At 38.4% G+C, this 20,079-nt stretch overlaps 1 protein-coding gene across 4 annotated transcripts in view; it reads left to right on the top strand.

Moving 5' to 3' along the window:
* Positions 1-20,079, top strand: part of Sos1 (SOS Ras/Rac guanine nucleotide exchange factor 1) — a 123,391-nt gene that overhangs the window by 73,608 nt on the left and 29,704 nt on the right. For all 4 annotated transcript variants that reach the window (XM_045137155.1, XM_045137156.1, XM_045137154.1 and 1 more), the window contains exons 11-15: positions 14,144-14,225; positions 15,757-15,879; positions 16,163-16,266; positions 17,933-18,155; positions 18,833-18,952. In XM_045137155.1, the coding sequence (XP_044993090.1) occupies positions 14,144-14,225; positions 15,757-15,879; positions 16,163-16,266; positions 17,933-18,155; positions 18,833-18,952 (652 nt within the window). The remainder of the gene's footprint in view (positions 1-14,143; positions 14,226-15,756; positions 15,880-16,162; positions 16,267-17,932; positions 18,156-18,832; positions 18,953-20,079) is intronic.

Below are 20,079 nucleotides of genomic sequence, written 5' to 3'. Positions count from 1 at the left end.
CATTGCACCTGCACTTTGCTCTTCACTCTGTTACACCCTTCATGTCTCTTAACTCTTGTGTTTCATTTCAAAACCCAATATCGAACGGCTATCATAGTATGTTGTTGGAAAGGAAAAATGAAATAATGGATTATGAAAACTCTTTGTAAATGTTAATTTCCAAAGAATGAAGAAGGCATATAAGTGATTTAAAATCAAATGTAACTCCTAGTGTGTTGTTCTTGAATAGCTGAACATGAAAATTTAATCTCCATCCCCATAGTTCTCATTTAAATATATTTCTAGGAAGTTTCTAGGGAAATTGATCTTCAGTTGGTTTTTGTTTTTTATTTTTAAGTCTCTAAGTGGGTTCTATTTTCTTTGGAAAGATTCTGGTGCTAGTAAACTTTTAAAAGATAAAGCCAGACATGGTGGTGCATGCCTTTAGTCCCAACATGGGGGGCTGAAATAGGTGAACTACCATGAGTTCAAGGCCAGGCTTGTGCTATGGAGCATGTTCCAGATCAGCCTATACTATAGTAGGACCCTACTTCGGGGAAAAACAAATACACATTATCCACTTTAGTAGAAAACATCTTAACAGTGTTTTTCTGTTTAGTTTATTAAACACACAATCAGAGCTACTTACATGGCTGAGAACTATTGGGCCACATTGTAAGAATGAAATTAAATTTAACATTTTTGCCAGTGATTTCAAGCACTTTATAAATATGTGTCATCTCTACATATTTCTGGGATAAATAAGCCAGTGTATGGTTTTGCTGTTATTTAGACTTTGATAGTTCTTTTGAGGGCCTTTTCCATATTAAAGTAGTAGTATTTTCCACAGGCTGTTTTACAAGTTGTTTGGCTTCTCTAAGCACACATTATCCACTGATAGTAGCCAGTAGCTGAGACATGCTTGAATATAGTAAGAGAAAAGCTATCTGTGATTCCAATTTTACACTTTTTTTTTTACATAAAAACGTCTGTATCAGTGTGTTTATCTTGCTGACCCTTCTGTAAAATTTAAAGCACAGAAAATTTAATATGCATAGTATTTATATGAAAATTAAATGGGTTATCACCTGTCTTTTTACACAGAGAGCTATTTTAAGTATTAGTTTTCAGTAGTTATAATAATCTCTACAATAGATCTTAACTAACCTATATGCTGCTTATTATCTGTATTACGATAAAAACACTAAATTATCAAAGTTTGTGGCTTTAACACTCTTTAAGTAATTTTAAGGTAATTAAAGTTCAAAGCACTTGCAACATTGTCCTTATTTTTATTTATTTTTCAAGGTAGGGTCTCACTCTAGCCCAAGCTGACCTGGAATTCACTTTATAATCTCTGGGTGGCCTTGAACTCACTATGATCTCTGCCTCCTGAGTGAGTGCTGGGATTAAAGGCAATGCGCCACCATGCCTGGCCATTGTCCTTATTTTCAAATCTTTCATGAACTAGCCTGTCATTTTATCTTAAATGTTTTCTGAGGGTGAGGTTCTTAGGACATTTAGAATAGAATTTTCTCAATCTATCATCTGTCTATATCTATATCTCTTTAATATTTTATTTACTTGGGAGAGAAAGAGGCAGACAGAGAGAAGAAAGAGAATGGGCGCACCAAGGCCTCCAGCCACTGCAAACCAACTCCAGATGTATGAGTCACCACCTTGTGCATCTGGCTTATGTGTGTCCTGGGGAAATGAACCTGGAACCTTTGGCTTTGCAGACAAGTCCCTTAATCACTAAGCCATCTCTCCAGCCCATGCTTCCATGTATTTTTATATACGTTCATAAGGACAGACTTAAGAGCAATAAAAGTAACAGCCACTGAAGAATTATTTGAAGAGCAGTATGTTCTTTTTATTGTCATAAGTCAATTTGAAAATACTTTTAGGGGCTGGAGGGATGGCTTAACAGTTTGCCTGCAAAGCCAAAAGATCCCAGTTTGATTCTCCAGGACCCACATAAGCCAGATGCACAAGGGGACACATGCATCTGAAGTTGGTTTGCAATAGCTTGAGGCCCTGGCACGGCCATATTCTCTGTCTCTCAAATAAATAAATAAATATATAAAAAGGCAAAATACTTTTAATTTCAAAAATTTTAAATATTTGCTTATTTGAGAGAGAAAGAGGCAGATATATAGAGAGAGTGGGTGTGCCAGGGTCTCTAGCCACTGCAAACAACCTCCAGATACATGTACCACCTTATGCATCTGGCTTTAGGTGAGTACCAGGGAATTGAACCATTAGGCTTTGCAGGCAAGCACCTTAACCACTGAGCAATCATGCCAGCCCCAAATTTCAAATTTTATGTTTCTGTTAAACTTAATTATCAATTGTAAAACTTTTCCTTGAGCTTCTGTAATTTTAAATTGTGAATATGTAGTTGTAGGCTGCAATTAAATATTCTTCTGGGTAACTATGACTTGTGTTTATTTTCTGAATGAGTATATTTTCAAACAGACTTCAATAGGCTATTCATTTTCCATAGTCTTTAAAAGCTTCATTCCTTAATGTGCACAATGCTAGCCAACGTTTGTGGGTACGACAGTTTTTTTTTCATTATCTTCTCAGTTTCTTCTAATACAGTTTATATCAACTTACAGCATTTGAGTAGAATAATAATTTTGTATAGTTTTACTTATAGTTTGTATAACAGAAAATATATATCAGACTTTATGAAAGTTAAATTTATGTGAAATTTAAATTAACGAGATTTTATTTTTATAAAAAGCTAGAATTGAGACTGGAGAGATGGCTTAGTGGTAAGGCACTTGCTTGTGAAGCCTAAGGACCCAGGTTCGATTCCCCAGAACCCACATAAATCAGATGCACATAGTGGTGCATGTATCTGGAGTCTTTTTGCAGTGGCTAGAGACCCATGTGTCCCCATTTTCTCTCTCTCCCCCCATCTCTCTCTTACAAGTTTTAAAAACTTAAAAAATAAGTTAAAGTTAAAATTAGGCAGCTAAAGGCTTTCATTTACAAAGCCTGCCACCCAGATTTAAGTCCCTAGCACCCATGTAAAGCTGGACAGGCATTTAACAAGGGACCTTGACTTCCCCCCACCCCCTGCACACAAATAAAATAATTTTTTAAAGTTAAAAAAATCTAATATTTTAATTTTTTAATTTACAATATTGTGTGTGGGTTTGTATGTGTATGTATGTATGGGTGCATCAGGGTTTATTGCCACTGCAAATGAACTCTAGTTGCATGTGCCACTTAGGTAAATCTGGCTGTATGTGGGTACTGGGCAAGTGAATCCAGACCTTCAGGCTTTGCAAGCAAGTGCCTTTAACTGCTAAATCATTTCTCCAACCCTGTTCTTTTTTTATTTTTTTATTTTAGAGCTGGAGAGATGGCTCAGCAGTTAAAGGTGCTTGCTTACAGTGCCTTATGTCCCACATTTAGTTCTCCATAACTAGATATAGAAAGTGATACATGTATCAAGTTCATTTACAATGGCAGGAGGCCCTGGCATGCCCATTCTGTGTCTCTCCCTCCACCTTTCTCCTTGCAAATAAATAAAAATACACATTTAAAAGGTACTTTAAGGGCTAAAGGAATGGCTTAGCAGTTAAGGTACTTGCCTTCAAAGCCAAAGGACCCAAGTTGAATTCCCCAGGACCCATGTCAGCCAGATGCACAAGGTGGTGCATGCATCTCGAGTTTCTAGTGACTGGAGGTCCTGGTGTGCCCATCCTCTCTCTCTGTCTCTCTGTCCCTCCCTCAAATAAGTAAATAAAAATATATTTTTTTTAACTAAAATAAAAACCTTAACTTTTTTTTTTTTTTTCTTATTTGTGTGTATGGGTGTGCCAGGGTCTCTTCCTATTGCAAATGAATGCCTGACTGGGGAATTGAATCCCAGGCCAGCAGGTTTTGTAAGAAAGTACCTTTAACTGCTGAGCCATCTCCCCAGCTTCTAGTAATTTCTTGGAAAAGAATAATGTCAGCACTGGAGTTGGTGTGTCTGTGTGTGACTTTTTTCAGTACTATTTTGAAATTTCATTGAGATGAGGATTTTTCATTTATTTATTTGCATGTTATGTTTGGGGGTGGGTTCCAGGTTCCCTTGCTGCTACAAAGGAACACTAGATAACTTGTGCCACTTTTTCCATGTAGCTTTACCTGGGTGCTTGGAAATTGAACCTAGGCAGGCAGGCTTTGCAAGCAAGTACCTTTGACCACTGAGCCATCTCAGCAGCCCTGTCCTCCCTGTTTTTGAGCAACAGTCTCATGTAGCCCAGACTGGCTTCAAACTGTGTAGCTGAGAATGACCTTGGATCTCTGATCTTCCTGTCTCCACTTCCCAAATATTGGGGTTCTAGGTGTGTACCACCATACCCGTTTCTATGTTGAAGTGCTGGGGTCATATTCAGAGCTTCATACACCCTACCTCTGCAAGCATTCTATCCACTGAGCCACATCCCCAGGCCTTGCGTGTTTAATGTCCTAAATATGGTCCTGGTGTAATAAGCTGCCAGCAGCTTTCATGAGCTGTTATATTGAAGTCTCTACTAGCAGTGTAGAATGGTTTTGAATAGTCTAGCTAAACTTGTTACAAGTAATATGCAATGTGTTTGTAATACACTGCTATGAACTTATCAAAACTGAAAGCAATCTTTCTAAGGTCTCCTCCAGCTGAAATGAACTTTTAAGTTCTGCATACTATGGTAACAGATCCATTTACTATTTGTCTTAAGAAATGCTTGCCTCTTCTTTTCTTCTCATCTCTGTTTAGCCTTCCCAAACGAGAAAGAGATTTTTATTTGGTTAGCTGGTTAGTAGGTATTTTTACTGGGGGAAATACATTATGAGTTGTGGCTTTTACTGAAACAAAGGCTAAAATTTAACTTGTGTGTTTTTTATTATGTAGAATTATAAAAGGCACTGCATATAATACACAAGGGAATTTAATATCTAATGATATAATGCACCATTTACAGCTATCTTTTAAGTTATTATAAATTAGTCAGCATTATAACTTAATTCTTCAAGCCTTATGATAATAGTTTATAAAAGAAGGCTATTCCTATATTAGTAGGAGAGATATTCAAGCCCTTACTTTGTAAACCAAGGCCCTGGAAAGTTATATGATTTGCTAGATAGAAATCAGTATCATCAGGTACTTGAGAATGAGATCTACAAAGTAGATTTCTTTTTTTTTTTTTAGTTTTTCAATGTAGGGTCTTGCTGTAGCCCAGGTTGAGCTGGAATTCACTGTGTAGTCTCAGGAGGGCCTCGAATTTATAGTGACCCTCCTACCTCTGCCTCATGTACACCACCACGCCAGGCTTGAAAGTAGATTTCTTTATTCAGGAGAATATGCTTTCCATCATGTTCTACTGATTCATTCACAGTCAGTTTTTTTTTCATTATAAGAATGTGATATATTTTAAAGTTATATATTAAATAATGAAAAAGGAACTTTTTTTTTTTTTTTTTTTTTTTGGTCTTTAGAGGTAGGGTCTCACTCTAGCTCAGACTAACCTGGAATTCACTATGTAGTCTCAGGGTGGCCTCGAACTCACGGTGATCCTCCTACCTCTGCCTCCCAAGTGCTGGGATTGAAGGCATGTACCACCTCGCCCGGCTAAAAAAGGAACTTTTGAATTGTTGATATAAACAGTTGTTTGGGACAAATACAGATGTACTATGTAGATGGAGTAATTTTTTTCCTGTTTTTTTTTTTTTTTTTTTCCCAAGGTAGGGTTTCACTCTAGCTCAGGATGACCTGGAATTTACTATGCAATCTCAGGGTGGCCTTGAACTCACAGCGATTCTCCTATCTCTGCCTCCCAAGTGCTGGGATTAAAGGTGTGCGCCACCACAGCTGGCTTTTTTGAGACCGGGTCTCATGTAGTCCAGGCTGGTCTTGCTGAATAGTTGGGGATGATTTTGAACTTCTGGTTCCCCTGCATCCACCTCCTGAGTGCTGGGATTACAGGCAAGCACAACCACACCTAGTTTTATGAAGTGCTAGGAATCAGGCCCAGGCTTTGTGCATGCTAGGCAGCCACTCTACCAACTGAGCTATATCCTCAGCCTTAGCGTGATTTTTTTCTTATTGAAATAGGAAATAAGTTTAGAGTACTGGTACACTGCTGCTGTCATGTATAAATGCCGTGCCTAGTTAGCTCTTGTGCAAGCGTTCTACCACTGACCTTCACTTGTAGCGCCATTATTTTAATTTATCATTTTACTGTATTAAGGTAAGACACATGGCCAGTCTGGCCTTAAACTCACCATTGTCCTGCTTTATAGCCTGACATGTGCTGGGATTATAGATGTGTGGCTCATTTTATTTTCTGGAAGCAATACAGTCTTTGGTCTGTTGGGATAGCTTATTCTGTAAAAGGAAAGCTTTCTAGTAAAATAAATACAAGTTTAGGTGAATTAGCATGTAGATAATTTGTGTAAAGGATTACAGCCGGCTCTTGTGTACAACCTCGTTTCTAGTTTGTCTTCCATCTTCAGTGCTCTGGACACACAGTAATTCACTGGCTAAGGAATCTTTGGGATTCATCCCAAATTCTGAAAGGAAAATTACTCAGTTGGGTGGATCATTCTAGATCTGGCAGTGGTATGAAGAGACAGTTTCCTGACCTAGAGTAAACAGTCACAAAACAGTGTCACACGGAAATGGAGTTCAGAGCAGGAAGTTCATCTCATAGAATTACTGTAGGCCATAAAATACAAATTAGTTATTGGGATCTAAAAACAGTAGAGAAAGGATTATTAGTGGTATAACTATCTTGGTAATCTGGCTTAGAAAAAAATGAAATGACCTTGAGGTAAGGATAGTAACTTAGAACATACGGAAATAAAACTTTTTCATATTGATGTTTGGTAAAAGGTGTTTGTCTTTTATGGCAAACTTCTCTTTATAGGAGATGGAACCAAAAATAAAAACAGCAACTGTGAAGATGGTTTTCTTTAAAGTATTTGTTTTATGCATTTATGTGTCAAATGCTCACAAGTCTGCATTAGATTTCTTTTGAGTTTGTGCCTTATGTAAGTTCAGTTTGGGTGTTTACTCTTTTAAGATCTTTGAACAATTTTTGATGTATAGGGCAGTGCTGATCTATTTTTAAACTGATTTTTTTTAAAGTGTTTGTGCGTCAGCATAGCGTCTGTTTCCTTTTTTTAAGGAATTCAAGAGTGATTGTTTATAACCCTTGCTGAGGAGCTTATTGTTCCTTGTAGGTTTTCAATGGCCGTATTAAAGGGAGTATTATCACATGAACAGACGTCCTGATTAACAGTGCTCCACTCTGGTGGAGGGGGAGGGATGACCTTTACATAAATAGCTTTTTAATGTAATAAATACTTCATAAGTCCTATGACCTTGCCATATGAAATGTCAAACATCAGTCAAAATAGAGACACAAGACACAAGGATTAGATTTATCACCAGATCTAATATACCATATTCTAAACACTACTGCAGGAATATTCTGAGTTTATAGGATTCTTGCAGAATTGTATGGCAAAATAAGAAAGAGTGGTTTTGTAGTGAGACAGAAAGCAGATAGAAGGCCAGAAAATGATAACAGCAGCAGCAGCAACCTAGGGTTGGGGAGATGGCTTCACTGTTTAAGGTGCTTGCTTGCAAAGCCCGTTGGCCCCAGTTCAGTTCCCATCACCCATGTAAAGCGGGACCTAAAAAGTAACAAACGCATCTGCCATTCATTTGCAGTGGAAAGAGACCTTGCTGCACGTATATACATGCATACACATTCTTAAAATAACAGTTATGGCCTGGAGGGATAGCTTAGCAGTTAGGTGCTTGCCTGCAAACCAAAGGACCTAGGTTCAATTCCCCAGGACCCACATAAACCAGATGCACAAGGTAGCACATGTGTCTGAAGTTCATTTGCAGTGGCTGGAGGCCATGGCATCCTATTCTTTCTCTATAGCTGCCCCCCCCATAAAAAATTTTTTTTTAAATAACAATTATAATTTATGCTTCAAGTAAGTTAGGGACTTTAGAGTAAAACTGGCAGGTATTTGTATAAAGAAGGCATAGAGAGGAGGAAGCAGAGAAGCTAGTGGATATGGTAGAATCTTTAATGCAGGATATGAGAGTCAAAACAAAGGGTAACGTTACCAGCGATGGGCTAGGAAAAACCACATAAAGTTTTTGTTCCTATTGTTGCTAAAATCTATTAATAGAACAGCCTTTCTCAGAAAATGCTACAAAGAAAAGGAGAGTATCACATTGAGCTACTTTTATTTTCTTGGTGAATATTTGCCCATGCTTATATTATGAGCTAATCCCAGCCTGAATCGTGTATTTTCATGAATTTGCCCTGCACCTGTCTCTGAAACACGAGTTTAGAATATGGGTAGATAACTGCTGCCCACGAGCAAACAGCAGCATATCTTTCTCTCTCCCTGCCTCACCACCCCCCCCCCCCGCCCGAGGTAGAGTCTCACTGTAGCCCAGGCCTACCTGGAATTCACTATGTAGTCTTAGGGTGACCTGGCACTCATGGCGGTCCTCCTACTTCTGCCTCCCGAGTGCTGGAATTAAAGGCGTGCGCCACCTTGCCCCTACTCCTTATAGGTACTTAACATTATATTTTTAATTAATTTATTTATTTGCAAGGAGAAAGAGAATGGGTACACCAGGGCCTCTTGCCACACTGTAAACAAACTCCAAACGTGTGCACCACTTTGTGTATCTGGCATTATGTGGGTCCTGGGGAATTGAACTCGGGCTGTCAAGCTTTGCAAGCAAGTTCCTTTAACTTCTGAGCCATCTCTCCAGCCCTTTTAAGTATTTTTATTTAGTTATTTTTGAGACAGGCCCAATAGTCTGGACTTTTTTTTTAAGGAGAGAGAGAATATGAGAATTGGCACTCCAGGCCTCTAGCCACTGCAGTTGAACTCCAGATATGTGCACCTGTGTACACTTGTGTCACTGTGTGTCTGGCTTACGTGGGACCTAGAGTGTCAAACATGAGTCCTTAGGTTTCGCAGGCAAGCATCTTAAACACCAAGCCATCTCTCCAGCCCTAATTTATTTGAGGGGGTGGGAGGGAGAAAGGACTCAGCAAGTTGTCTTGCCACTGCAAACAAACTCCAAACACATGCACCATTTTTTGTATCTGTCTTTATATGGGTGCTGGGGAATTGAACATGAGCCATCAGGCTTTGCAAGCAGGTGCCTCTAGTCACTAAGCCATCTCTCCAGCCCTGACTGTTAAATATCAAGTTACTTTAGTGCCTCACCACAAGGATAAGGCCTTCTGTGGTTTGTGTGGTATGGCATATGTGGCTATCAGCAAGATGGAGAAGTAAACACAATAGAAGCAAAAATAAATAGATTCTAAAATATGTATTTTTTCTGTGTGAACTTTCAGATATAGATATGTCCTCAGTATAAACTTTTTTTTAAAACTTAGTAGTAGTTTTTCATTGCTCTAGGTTAAAAGTAGAATATATAGCCAGGCGTGGTGGTGCACGCCTTTAATCCCAGCACTTGGGTGACAGAGGTGGGAGGATTGCCATGAGTTCTAGGCCACTCTGAGACTACATAGTGAATTCTAGGTCAGCCTAGGCTAGATAGAGTGAGACCCTACCTTGAAAAACAAACAAACAAACAAAAAGTAGATTATATGTAAATTGATAGAAGCCTGGAAATACAGGTAACGTTTAAGTTATTTTTTGATTGTAGCTAAATTTTTGCCAGTTTTCCTGCTTTATTTTTAGTACCAGCCCCCCCCCCCCTTTTGGCAAGGCTGCTTTTAACTTCCAGCCATGCTAAAAACAACTTAAAGTTGAGTCATTTCAGCACACACTACAACCGTGGTTATTGTGGGAGTGTTTATTTCACTGCCAGCTCCAGAAGCTCCTCTTCTGAATGCAGCGTACAGGAAGGCACAGCTGCCGCTTCCTAAAATCTGCAAGAAGGCTTACCGAGAGTTACAGAAATCACGCTCAGACTGCTCATTTCTTAGTGACTCTTCACCAGTGTAGTGGCCTACAACTGCATTCTGAATTCATGTGTTATATAGTGAAGCTAGAACTCAGGGTAAACTGAATATTTAAATCTCTTAGAGGGGAGCCTTAGGGCGGGTGCTTTAATCCAGGGTTACATGTCATGGTAGAAGTGCCATATCCGGGGAGCATGGCCTACATTCTTGTTCCAGCCCTGCCATTCTGCTGTCTGCCTTAGACAAGTCTTGGTTACTTCCTTTACTTCCTTCCCTTTTCCATCTCTCAGAAATCATGACATAAATTTAGGTACAAACTCTTTGAAAATGTTATGTAACACCATCAAGAACCTTTGACTGATGTGGCACTGAGACACATTGTGTCTTTCCCAGAATTATCAGTTTCTGAAGTAATGGAAATGGCTAAAGATGAAACGTCTACTTTAAAATAGTTTGCTTTTAAAAATAGCCATACTTTTCTAAAACCTGCTTCAATTCACATAGAGTTTGCTTTTGTTTCCAACCTAAAAGTACCTTTGGTAGCCCAAAACTTTTAGCCTGACTGTGGGCAGCATTTAAGAAGAAATAATAGTGCTGGGTGTGTCTGTTAGACCCTTAGACTGAAATATGCCTTTCTTTTAAGGAGGAGAGTTCTTGGGGATGCAGGGAGACCTCTGTACCTAGGGAATGCGGGCTGTCTAGCAGTGAGGGCTGACCGTGCCCATGGGGGCCATTGCCATCTCTTCCTAATCACACACTGTTTGAGCCTCACCTTACAAATAGATTTGCAGAACAGGAAGAAGCTTCTTGAAAGGGAAAGTTGTGATGAAACCGATAAAAATCTCTGTTTTAAAATCTTGTACAGCCTTCTGTTTTAAAATCTTTTCTTCTGGATGAGACATTAGTCTTTAACTGAGGATCTCTGTAACTGAAGACAGACAATAAAATACCAACAGAAAGGAAATTATTAAAGGATTATATGTGCTTGAATTATGTTTATCAGTAACCCACTCTAGCCTCAAATGATACAAGTTAAAAGAAGGAACATTTAAAACCAGTGGGTTTTGTTTTTAAGTTGGGGCATGATTGCATGCACCAGTAATCTTAGCACTTGGGAGGCTGAGACAGAAGGTTCTCAGTACAAGATCAGCCTGGGTTCATAGCCAGACCGTATGCCAAAAAAGCAAAACCAAAAAAAAAAAAAAAAAAAAATCCACAGCAGTGTATTTTTATTCTATAATTTCTCTTTAAATTCAAAAAAGTATTAGTATTTTTAATTCAATGATATTTAATTAGATCCATTTTTAAAGTATTTTATTTTTTATTTGAGAGAGAAAGAGGCACATAGAGAAGAGAGAATGAGTGTACCAGGGTCCCCAGCCACTGCAAACAAACTCAGATGCATGCGCAGTCTTTGTGCATCTGGTTTACGTGGGTCCTCCTTGAGCTTCGCTGGCAAGAGCCCTAACCCCTAACCCATCTCTCCAGCCCTGGATTCATTTTTTCATATTTATTTGAGAGAGAAAGAGGGGCTGGAGAGATGGCTTAGTGGTTAAGTGCTTGCCTGTGAAGCCTAAGGACCCCGGTTCAAGGCTCGGTTCCCCAGGTCCCACGTTAGCCAGATGCACAAGGGGGCGCACGCATCTGGAGTTCGTTTGCAGAGGCTGGAAGCCCTGGCGCGCCCATTCTCTCTCTTTCCCTCTATCTGTCTTTCTCTCTGTGTCTGTCGCTCTCAAATAAATAAATAAATAAATAAATAATTTTTAAAAAAAGAGAGAGAGAAAGAGAAGGAGGGAGAAAGGGAGGAAATGTATGGATGCATCAGGGCCTCCTGCCACTACAGATAAAGTTCACACACATATACTGCTTTGTGTGTCTGGCTTTATGTGGCACTGGTGCATCTAACTCAGGCAGTTGGGCTTTGCAGTGCCTTTAACCGCTGAGCCATCTCCCTAGCCCCTAGATTCATCTTTTTTGTTCGTTTGTTTGCTCTAGCCCAGGCTGATCCAGAATTCACTACGTAGTCTAGGCTGGCCTTGAACTCACAGCAGTTCTTCTGCCTCTGCCTCCTAAGTGCTGGGATTAAAGATGTGCACCACCATGCTGGGCTCCTGGATTTATTATTTTGATGATTAGGCACACATTTATGTTTTGTGATAAGTCCATGAAATTCATTGTTGAGTTAATACATTATAAGTTAATAAGCTGAAAGTTAACACATTGTAAATATTTTAACGTTAAAGTTAGGTTGCTTCTTAATCAAAATTAACTTAAATTGAAATTTTCCAAATATATTTCTTTTAAAAATATTTATATTTGTATTTTATTTATTTGCAAGCAGAGAGTGAGAGACATAGAAAGGCGAGAGAACAGGTGTGCCAGGGCCTATAGCCATTGCAAACAAACTCTGATGCACGTGCCCCTTGTGTATCTGGCTTACATGGGCCCTGGGGAATTGAGTCTGGGTCCTTTGGCTTCACAGGCAAATGCCTTAACCGCTAAGCCATCTCTCCAGCCCTCCAAGTATATTTCTATTTCACCATATTTTATCCTGATTTTAAAAAGTGTACTTCTTATATAACCTAACAAAAATAAAGTCATTTATTACCTTCAGTGAATTTACCATTAGAGTTTATTTACCCTTGTCTGTAATGTAAATAGGAAAATGCCCCCAGTAAAGATTCAAGTTAATGAATTCTTTAAAAGACTTAGGTAAATGTGGACCTTGATGGAACTTCAGTTGTAGAAGTGGCCCTACTCCCCAAGCATAGGAAAACATCATTCCCTTCCTATATGTAGAAGACAACAAATGGCTCAGGTCTCTTGTGCTGATTATAGTAGCCTTTCTCCACAACTGGAGAGAATACTGTCAGGATAGATCACAGTAGGCCAGGCCTGGGAAAGCGATCTCACTCAGTGGGCTTCCAGTTTTCTTCATGGAGAATGAAAAGTAGGCCTTTCATAATATGAACAGAATTGGAGGTTCTGCTTTTAAGATGGAATTCTCATGTGACTATATGGAAATTGGGAATGAGCCAGGCATGGTGGCACATGCCTTTAATCCCAGCACTTGGGAGTCAGTGAGAGGATTGCTGTGAGACCAACCTGAGACTACAGAGTGAATTCAGGTCAGCCTGGGCTAGAGTGAGACCCTACCTTGAAAAACAAACAGCAAACAGAAAAGTTGGGAATGAAACAAAACAACAGTTTATTAAAAATCTAGTATATTTAATGGTTTATGCTGTGTTAACATGATTTAAAGGAAGCTAGAGAACACCCTAGGTAAAATGTTATTTTTTTTCTTGCTGCCTCCACTTTACAAGATTGGAAAATGAACTTGTGATGTTCTGGTAACAGATGGGACCTTGGTTCCATTTCTGTCCTTACCTTACCTTTCTTCCTTTTTTTTTTTTTTTTTTTTAAAAAAAGTTAATTTTTCTTCTATTTATTTATTTGAGAAAGGCAGGAAGAGAATGGGTGTGCCAGGGTCTTCAGCCACTACAGATAAACTCCAGATGCTGCAAATGAACTCTAGATGCATGCACCCCCTTGTGCACATGTGTGACATTGTGCTCATGTGTCACTGCATCTGGCTTATCTGGCTTATGTGGGACCTGGAGATTCGAACATGAGTTCTTAGGCTTTGCAGGCAAGCACCTTAACCACTAAGCCATCTCTCCAGCCCCTTGCCTTTCTTCATTATGCATTCCTTTGGCCAATGATGGATTTAAAGCTAGCTAATCAAAATATTCATAAGAAAAGAAATGAGTTGATACAAATATTAGCAAGTGTTTTTTGCTACTGATTGAGGAAGCACTAAAACTAACAGTGCATTGCAAAGTTCAAAGCCTTCTTAGCACATGCTAAGACATTTGGAGACTTAATATTTTATTTATTCGTTGGCAAGGAGAGAGAAAGGGGAAAAGATGGAAAGAGAAAATGGGTACACCAGGGCTTCTAGCCACTACAGATGAACTCCAGACATATGTGCCACTTTGTGTATCTGGCTTTACATGGGTACTGGGGAACTAAACCTAGTCAGTCAGGTTTTGCTAGTGAGGGCCTTAACCACTGAGCAATCTCTCTAGCCCCCATTTAGGAACTTCTAAAATTAACTTACATGATCTATTTTGAAACTGAAAATAATAATTTTAATCATTGTAAATCAAGACTTTAATGATATTTTTCCTTTTTCTTCTTAGATCCCAATTTTGTTCGGACATTTCTTACAACATACAGATCCTTTTGCAAACCTCAAGAACTACTGAGTCTTATAATAGAAAGGTCTGTTAATTTTAAATGTTTATCCTTTATTTTTCATTAAGAAATTTTTTATTTGAGAAAAAAAGAGAAAGGGTGCATTGGGACCTCATGCCACTGCAGATGAACTCCAGATGCATGTGTCACTTTGTGCATCTGACTTTATGTGCGTACTGGGGATTGAACCCCAGGATGGCAGGCTTTGCAAGTAAGTTCCTTCTACCACTGAGCCATCTCTCCAGCCCATTCTTTATTTTTTAAAGGAGACTGAGCAGAGAAATCTTGTATGTTTCTCAGAAATATGTTGCATGAGCTTTAAATTGTAGTAGATTAGCTCTTTTAAGATAAAAATCTTACTTTATATTAACCTGCTAGGTTTGATTATTTAAGTATAAAAATATACTGTTTTTTGCACTGAAGTAGTATGTAGAACTTCAAATATATGGCATTAATCAAGTTCTTAGGAGTATTGGAGATTGCCCCCTTAAAACCTCCAGCATGCTAGGATACCATTTTACTACTGTGCTATACAATAGACCATCTTTTGGTTGTGGTGGCACATACCTATAATACCAGCACTTGAGAAGTGGAAGCAGGAGAATCAGGTATTCAGGTTCATCCTATACAGTATATCAAGTTTGAGGTGGGTCTGAGCTTCATAATGACCCGACCTCAAAAAAAAAAAAAAAAAAAAAAAAAAGTGGGTGTGTAACCATAGTAGAAATTCAGTTTTGATTATTTAAAATATTCTGAATTAAAGTTTTCAAATATACGGCATATTTAATAAGATGGAGCTTGTCACTGAGCAAAAACTATAATCAAAGAAATGTTTCATCCATCCAAAAAGCAACTTCTCAAGCATTGGTTACCCTTAAAAATTAAAACATCTGGTACAGAATGATCTAAAAACCAAGAATGAACCTTTGTTGTTCCATTAACTTTATAATCATTTGTTTTCAATTTTACATGTATCTTTATTATGTTTCTAGTTAGCTTTAACTTTAATGGCAATTACAAACCACATTCATTCGTTTCGTTTTTGAAATAGGGTCTCTCACTGTAGCCCAATCTGACCTAGAATTCACCATGTAATCTCAGGGTGGCCTTGAACTCACAATGAACCTCCTACCTCTGCCTCCTGAGTGCTGGGATTAAAGGCGTGCACCACCATGCCCAGCTCAGACTACATTTTACACACACACACACATATATACATACATATATATATAAATAAATAATATCATCCTATTAAGCCCCCCTCCCTTCTTCAAACTATGTTTTAAATGTTACCATTAGTCTCTACATTGTAGAAGTCTTACTGGTTTTCACTTGAAGTGTTTTGTTTTGTTATGAGGCAGGGTCTCACTCTAGCCAGGCTGACCTTAAACTCACAGCAGTCCTCCTACTTCAGACTCCTGAGTGCTGGGATTAAAGGCATGAGCCATTACTCCCAGACTTCTTAATAATTTTTTATTGTATTCTCTTGATTGTGCTGACAAGTGAAGAAGTTTGTGAGTTTGTATTTGACATCATTATTTTTTCTCTTTAATGTTAGATTTGAAATTCCAGAGCCTGAACCAACAGAAGCTGATCGCATAGCTATAGAGAATGGAGATCAACCCCTGAGTGCAGAACTAAAAAGGTTCAGAAAAGAATATATACAGCCTGTACAACTACGGTAAGCAGTAAATAAATAACTGAAGTAAAAAAGTCTTTATCCAACTTCTGTTTCAAAGTCGAAATACATAAAGACCTTTCCCAAGCAAGGAGGAGACCAGCAAAGTGAGTGACGTAAATAAGACAATTTCAGACATCATTTTGTAAGCCTTAATTAACATAAAGCTTTCAAAGTGTAAACCAGTCAGAAGATTATTTAATTTGGTAAGAATTACTGTTTTCATTTGTAACCATTCATTGTGATAAAACTTGTTTGCGTTCCCAATTCTGTGTCACTGCCACAGAGTGCTGAATGTGTGCCGGCACTGGGTTGAGCACCACTTCTACGATTTTGAAAGAGATGCAGATCTTTTGCAACGAATGGAGGAATTTATTGGAACAGTAAGAGGTATGTCACCCCCCCCACCAGGTCCCTGCTTTATATGTAATGAAAGTACTAATATGGTTCCCATCAGTTGATTTCACTATAGCTGTGTGTTAGTAGAAGATGTTTCTCATAGTGCCAGCACAGCCATTTGAAAAGTGAAAAATTCCATCAAACAGCACTTAGACCTACAACTTGCTTAACAGTCATCATGTTGGTCCAATATACTTTTATTTGGTCAATCAACTTAATGATTACTTTAGAACTGGTTTAAAAAGTCTTAATTTAAGCTACTTCTCTAGAGTGTGTTCTGAGGACACGTGTTGTAATTCTTGTGCCAATGTGACACCACTGATGGGGACGCTTAGTAGGGGAATCAAGCAAATCAGAACCGTAAAAGTGTATTATACTGAAAATCTCATTTTAAACACTGCCACTGACTCTGGACAAAATCACTTTGACTCTTTTTTGGTTTTGTTTTTTATTTGTTTGGCTTTTGTTTTTAGGAGGCAGGCTCTCTCTCTGGCCCAGGCTGACCTGGAATTCACTCTGTAGTCTCAGGCTGGTCTCGAACTCTTACCTCTGCCACCAAGTGCTGGGATTAAAGGCGAAAATCACTTTGACTATCTAGGCTTCACTCTCTTTATCAGAAGCATGAAAATCCAGGTTTAATCACCTCCAAAGTTGCTATTTGGCTTTTTAAAAAAAAATTATATGATGGGGAGGTAATATGATGGAGAATGGAATTTCAAAGGGGAAAGTGGAGGGGGGGAGGGAATTAACATGGGATATTTTTTTATAATCATGGAAAATGCTAGTAAAATTTTTTTTTAAATATAAAAAATAAAAGAAAAAGAAAAGATTTAAAAAATAAATTATAATTTATGTGGCTCCAAGGATGTCATAGACAAACTTGATTTTAGTTCCATTGTATGCTCTAAATGAAAATTAGAGAATAAAGAGCTAAAAGTAGTACTTTCCTTTATAGTACAAAATCATTGAAACTAACACTAATATGAAGAATCAGTCCTGATAATTGGCTGATAACATACAAAATTAATTAGATTAGTAGTGAATATAAAAATATATGTCTGGGGCTAGAGAGATGGCTTAGCGGTTAAGGGCTTGCCTGTGAAGCCTAAGGACCCCGGTTCGAGGCTCGGTTCCCCAGGTCCCACGTTAGCCAGATGCACAAGGGGGCGCCCGCGTCTGGAGTTCGTTTGCAGAGGCTGGAAGCCCTGGCGCGCCCATTCTCTCTTTCCCTCTATCTGTCTTTCTCTCTGTGTCTGTCACTCTCAAATAAGTAAATAAATAAATAAATTAAAAAATTATTTAAAAATATATGTCTGTTTTTATCAATATACCAATTCATATGACATATACCTTTTGGAGGGCAGGATTATAAAAACAGTATTTTTAATTAAGGTTCAGAACAACAGAGGTGAGAAATCTCTACAAATTACTTTTTAGTTTTATTTAGAAAAGATAGAAAAATATATTCCAGACTATTAACAGTGGTTACTCATATGGAAAGAAAAATGAAAGGGGTCAATCGAGAAAGGGGAACTTGTGTTTATTTTAATCATCTGAACTTTATAGCAGTGATATATGTACAGATATCACTAGTATTGTTTTTTAAAGTTTTAAAATGAAATATTAAAGAGTATATTTTTAAAATAATGTATTTCAGGTAAAGCAATGAAAAAATGGGTCGAATCCATCACTAAGATAATCCAAAGGAAAAAAATTGCCAGAGACAATGGACCAGGCCATAATATTACATTTCAGAGCTCACCTCCCACAGTGGAGTGGCACATAAGCCGGCCCGGCCACATAGAGACTTTTGACTTGCTCACCCTACACCCAATAGAAATTGCTCGACAACTCACTTTACTTGAATCAGATCTATACCGGTATGTAATCTGACATTCAAGCAGCGATTATCTAAAGACTTCATTTTTAACATGAAATACTGTTTGTGTCTTATAGAGTGGTAATGAGATATAAATGAAATAGTACCTGAAATGTTAAGTAGTAATAAGGTCAGTTCTGGTCACTTTGCAAATCATCTTCCTTGCTCTGCTCAAATTTATACTTTCTTGGCTCACTCTTAGTTGGCGATGCTAGGTTCAAATCCTGGCCTTCCCCAGTGGCTGTTATTTAAAATTGTAGTAATTGTTATAGCCTCATTGGGTTGTTAGATATTATTTACATAACTACCTTGTCATCCTGATTTATTAAGCAATATTTATAAGTGCTAAGAAAGATATTATGTGGAACTCTTAACCCTTCCTAAAACAAAAGCTAGTGTAAAGCAACAAATATAGACTCATGCATGGTAGTGTTTGCCTCTAATCCCAGCGCTTAGAAGCCAAGGCAGGTAAACTGCCATGAGTTCAAGAACAGCTGGGCTACACAGCAAGAAAGAGCATAAGTGCAGGCTTCTTCTTGTTGTCCTTGTTATATTTTGTTTACATAAACCTGTGGGTGAAAGAGGAAAATTTGTACTGGTAGAAGTTAGTTTTATATTATTAATATCATGAGTGATATTAGAACATTGTGGCATCACATTTTGTCCTGATGATTGTAGAGCTGTGCAGCCATCAGAATTAGTTGGAAGTGTGTGGACAAAAGAAGATAAAGAAATTAACTCTCCTAACCTTTTGAAGATGATCCGGCACACCACTAATCTCACTCTGTGGTTTGAAAAGTAAGTATTCTTTTACATTCTTGTTATAGCAGTTGGCTCTGTTAGGAATTGCAGTGAAATTTTGTTTGTTTGCTAGATGTCTTCTTGTTCTTCCATTTTCTTTTCTTGTGCATTAAATATTTTTCTAATGTAGCATTTCAGTTGCACTAAAGATGCTTAAAATTTTCTTCTTGCTTTCAACAGTCTCCTTCCTGGTTAGCCAAATACATCTTAACAACTCCACTGCACATCTGCAGTACCTTTAAACCCGCTTAGATAGAAATGTCTCCTTGTGCTCATCTTCACTTTTCTCACTTTCTGTAGTACTATAATACACCAAACTTACGGTACAAGTCCAACAATACAGTGTTACAGTTGTTACTTTACCACTTGCTGTCACTCTTCTAAGCTTCTGTAGCTTTAGTCTCAACCACTGTTTTGTGCTATTATTGGCAGTATGCTACATTTTTATATTACAGATCCAATAGCACTTTCATACACATTATATATCATTTGCATTTTGATTCAGGTAAGAGAAAAATGGGCATTTATAGTGGTCTTTTTAAATGATTCCTTAATGACCTTTACTGGCGTTTGTGTAGATTCAGTTATTATCAGGCCACTTGCTTCCCCTGTAGAGAGCTTCCGTTAGTGTTCTTGGGTAGTGAATTGACTAGCAGTCTGCTCTCTGAGGTCTGTTTCAACCAGAGACTGGATTCTGCTTTCATTTTGGAGCCATACCTCTCTCTTCAGGTGAACTAGCAGTGTAAATCTGCTCCTGATCTCTAGGTTTTCATTTCAGCTATTGTGCTTTTCATTTCCAGAATTCCCATTTGATTCTTTTTTTTTTTTTTTAATTGGAGAGCGAGAGCGACAGATACAGAGAGAAAGACAGATAGAGAGAGAGAATGGGCGCGCCAGGGCTTCCAGCCCCTGCAAACGAACTCCAGACGCGGGCGCCCCCTTGTGCATCTGGCTAACGTGGGACCTGGGGAACCGAGCCTCGAACCGGGGTCCTTAGGCTTCACAGGCAAGCGCTTAACCGCTAAGCCATCTCTCCAGCCCCCCACTTGATTCTTAATTTGTTTAAATATTTACTTATTTGTGAGAAGAGTCAGAAACAGAGAGAATGGGTGCACCAGGGCCAC

Source organism: Jaculus jaculus, chromosome 18 (genome assembly GCF_020740685.1).
Source record: "Jaculus jaculus isolate mJacJac1 chromosome 18, mJacJac1.mat.Y.cur, whole genome shotgun sequence".
Lineage (NCBI taxonomy): Eukaryota > Metazoa > Chordata > Mammalia > Rodentia > Dipodidae > Jaculus > Jaculus jaculus.
The sequence above is the reverse complement of the archived record's forward strand: the minus strand, read 5'-3'. Positions and strand labels throughout refer to the sequence as shown.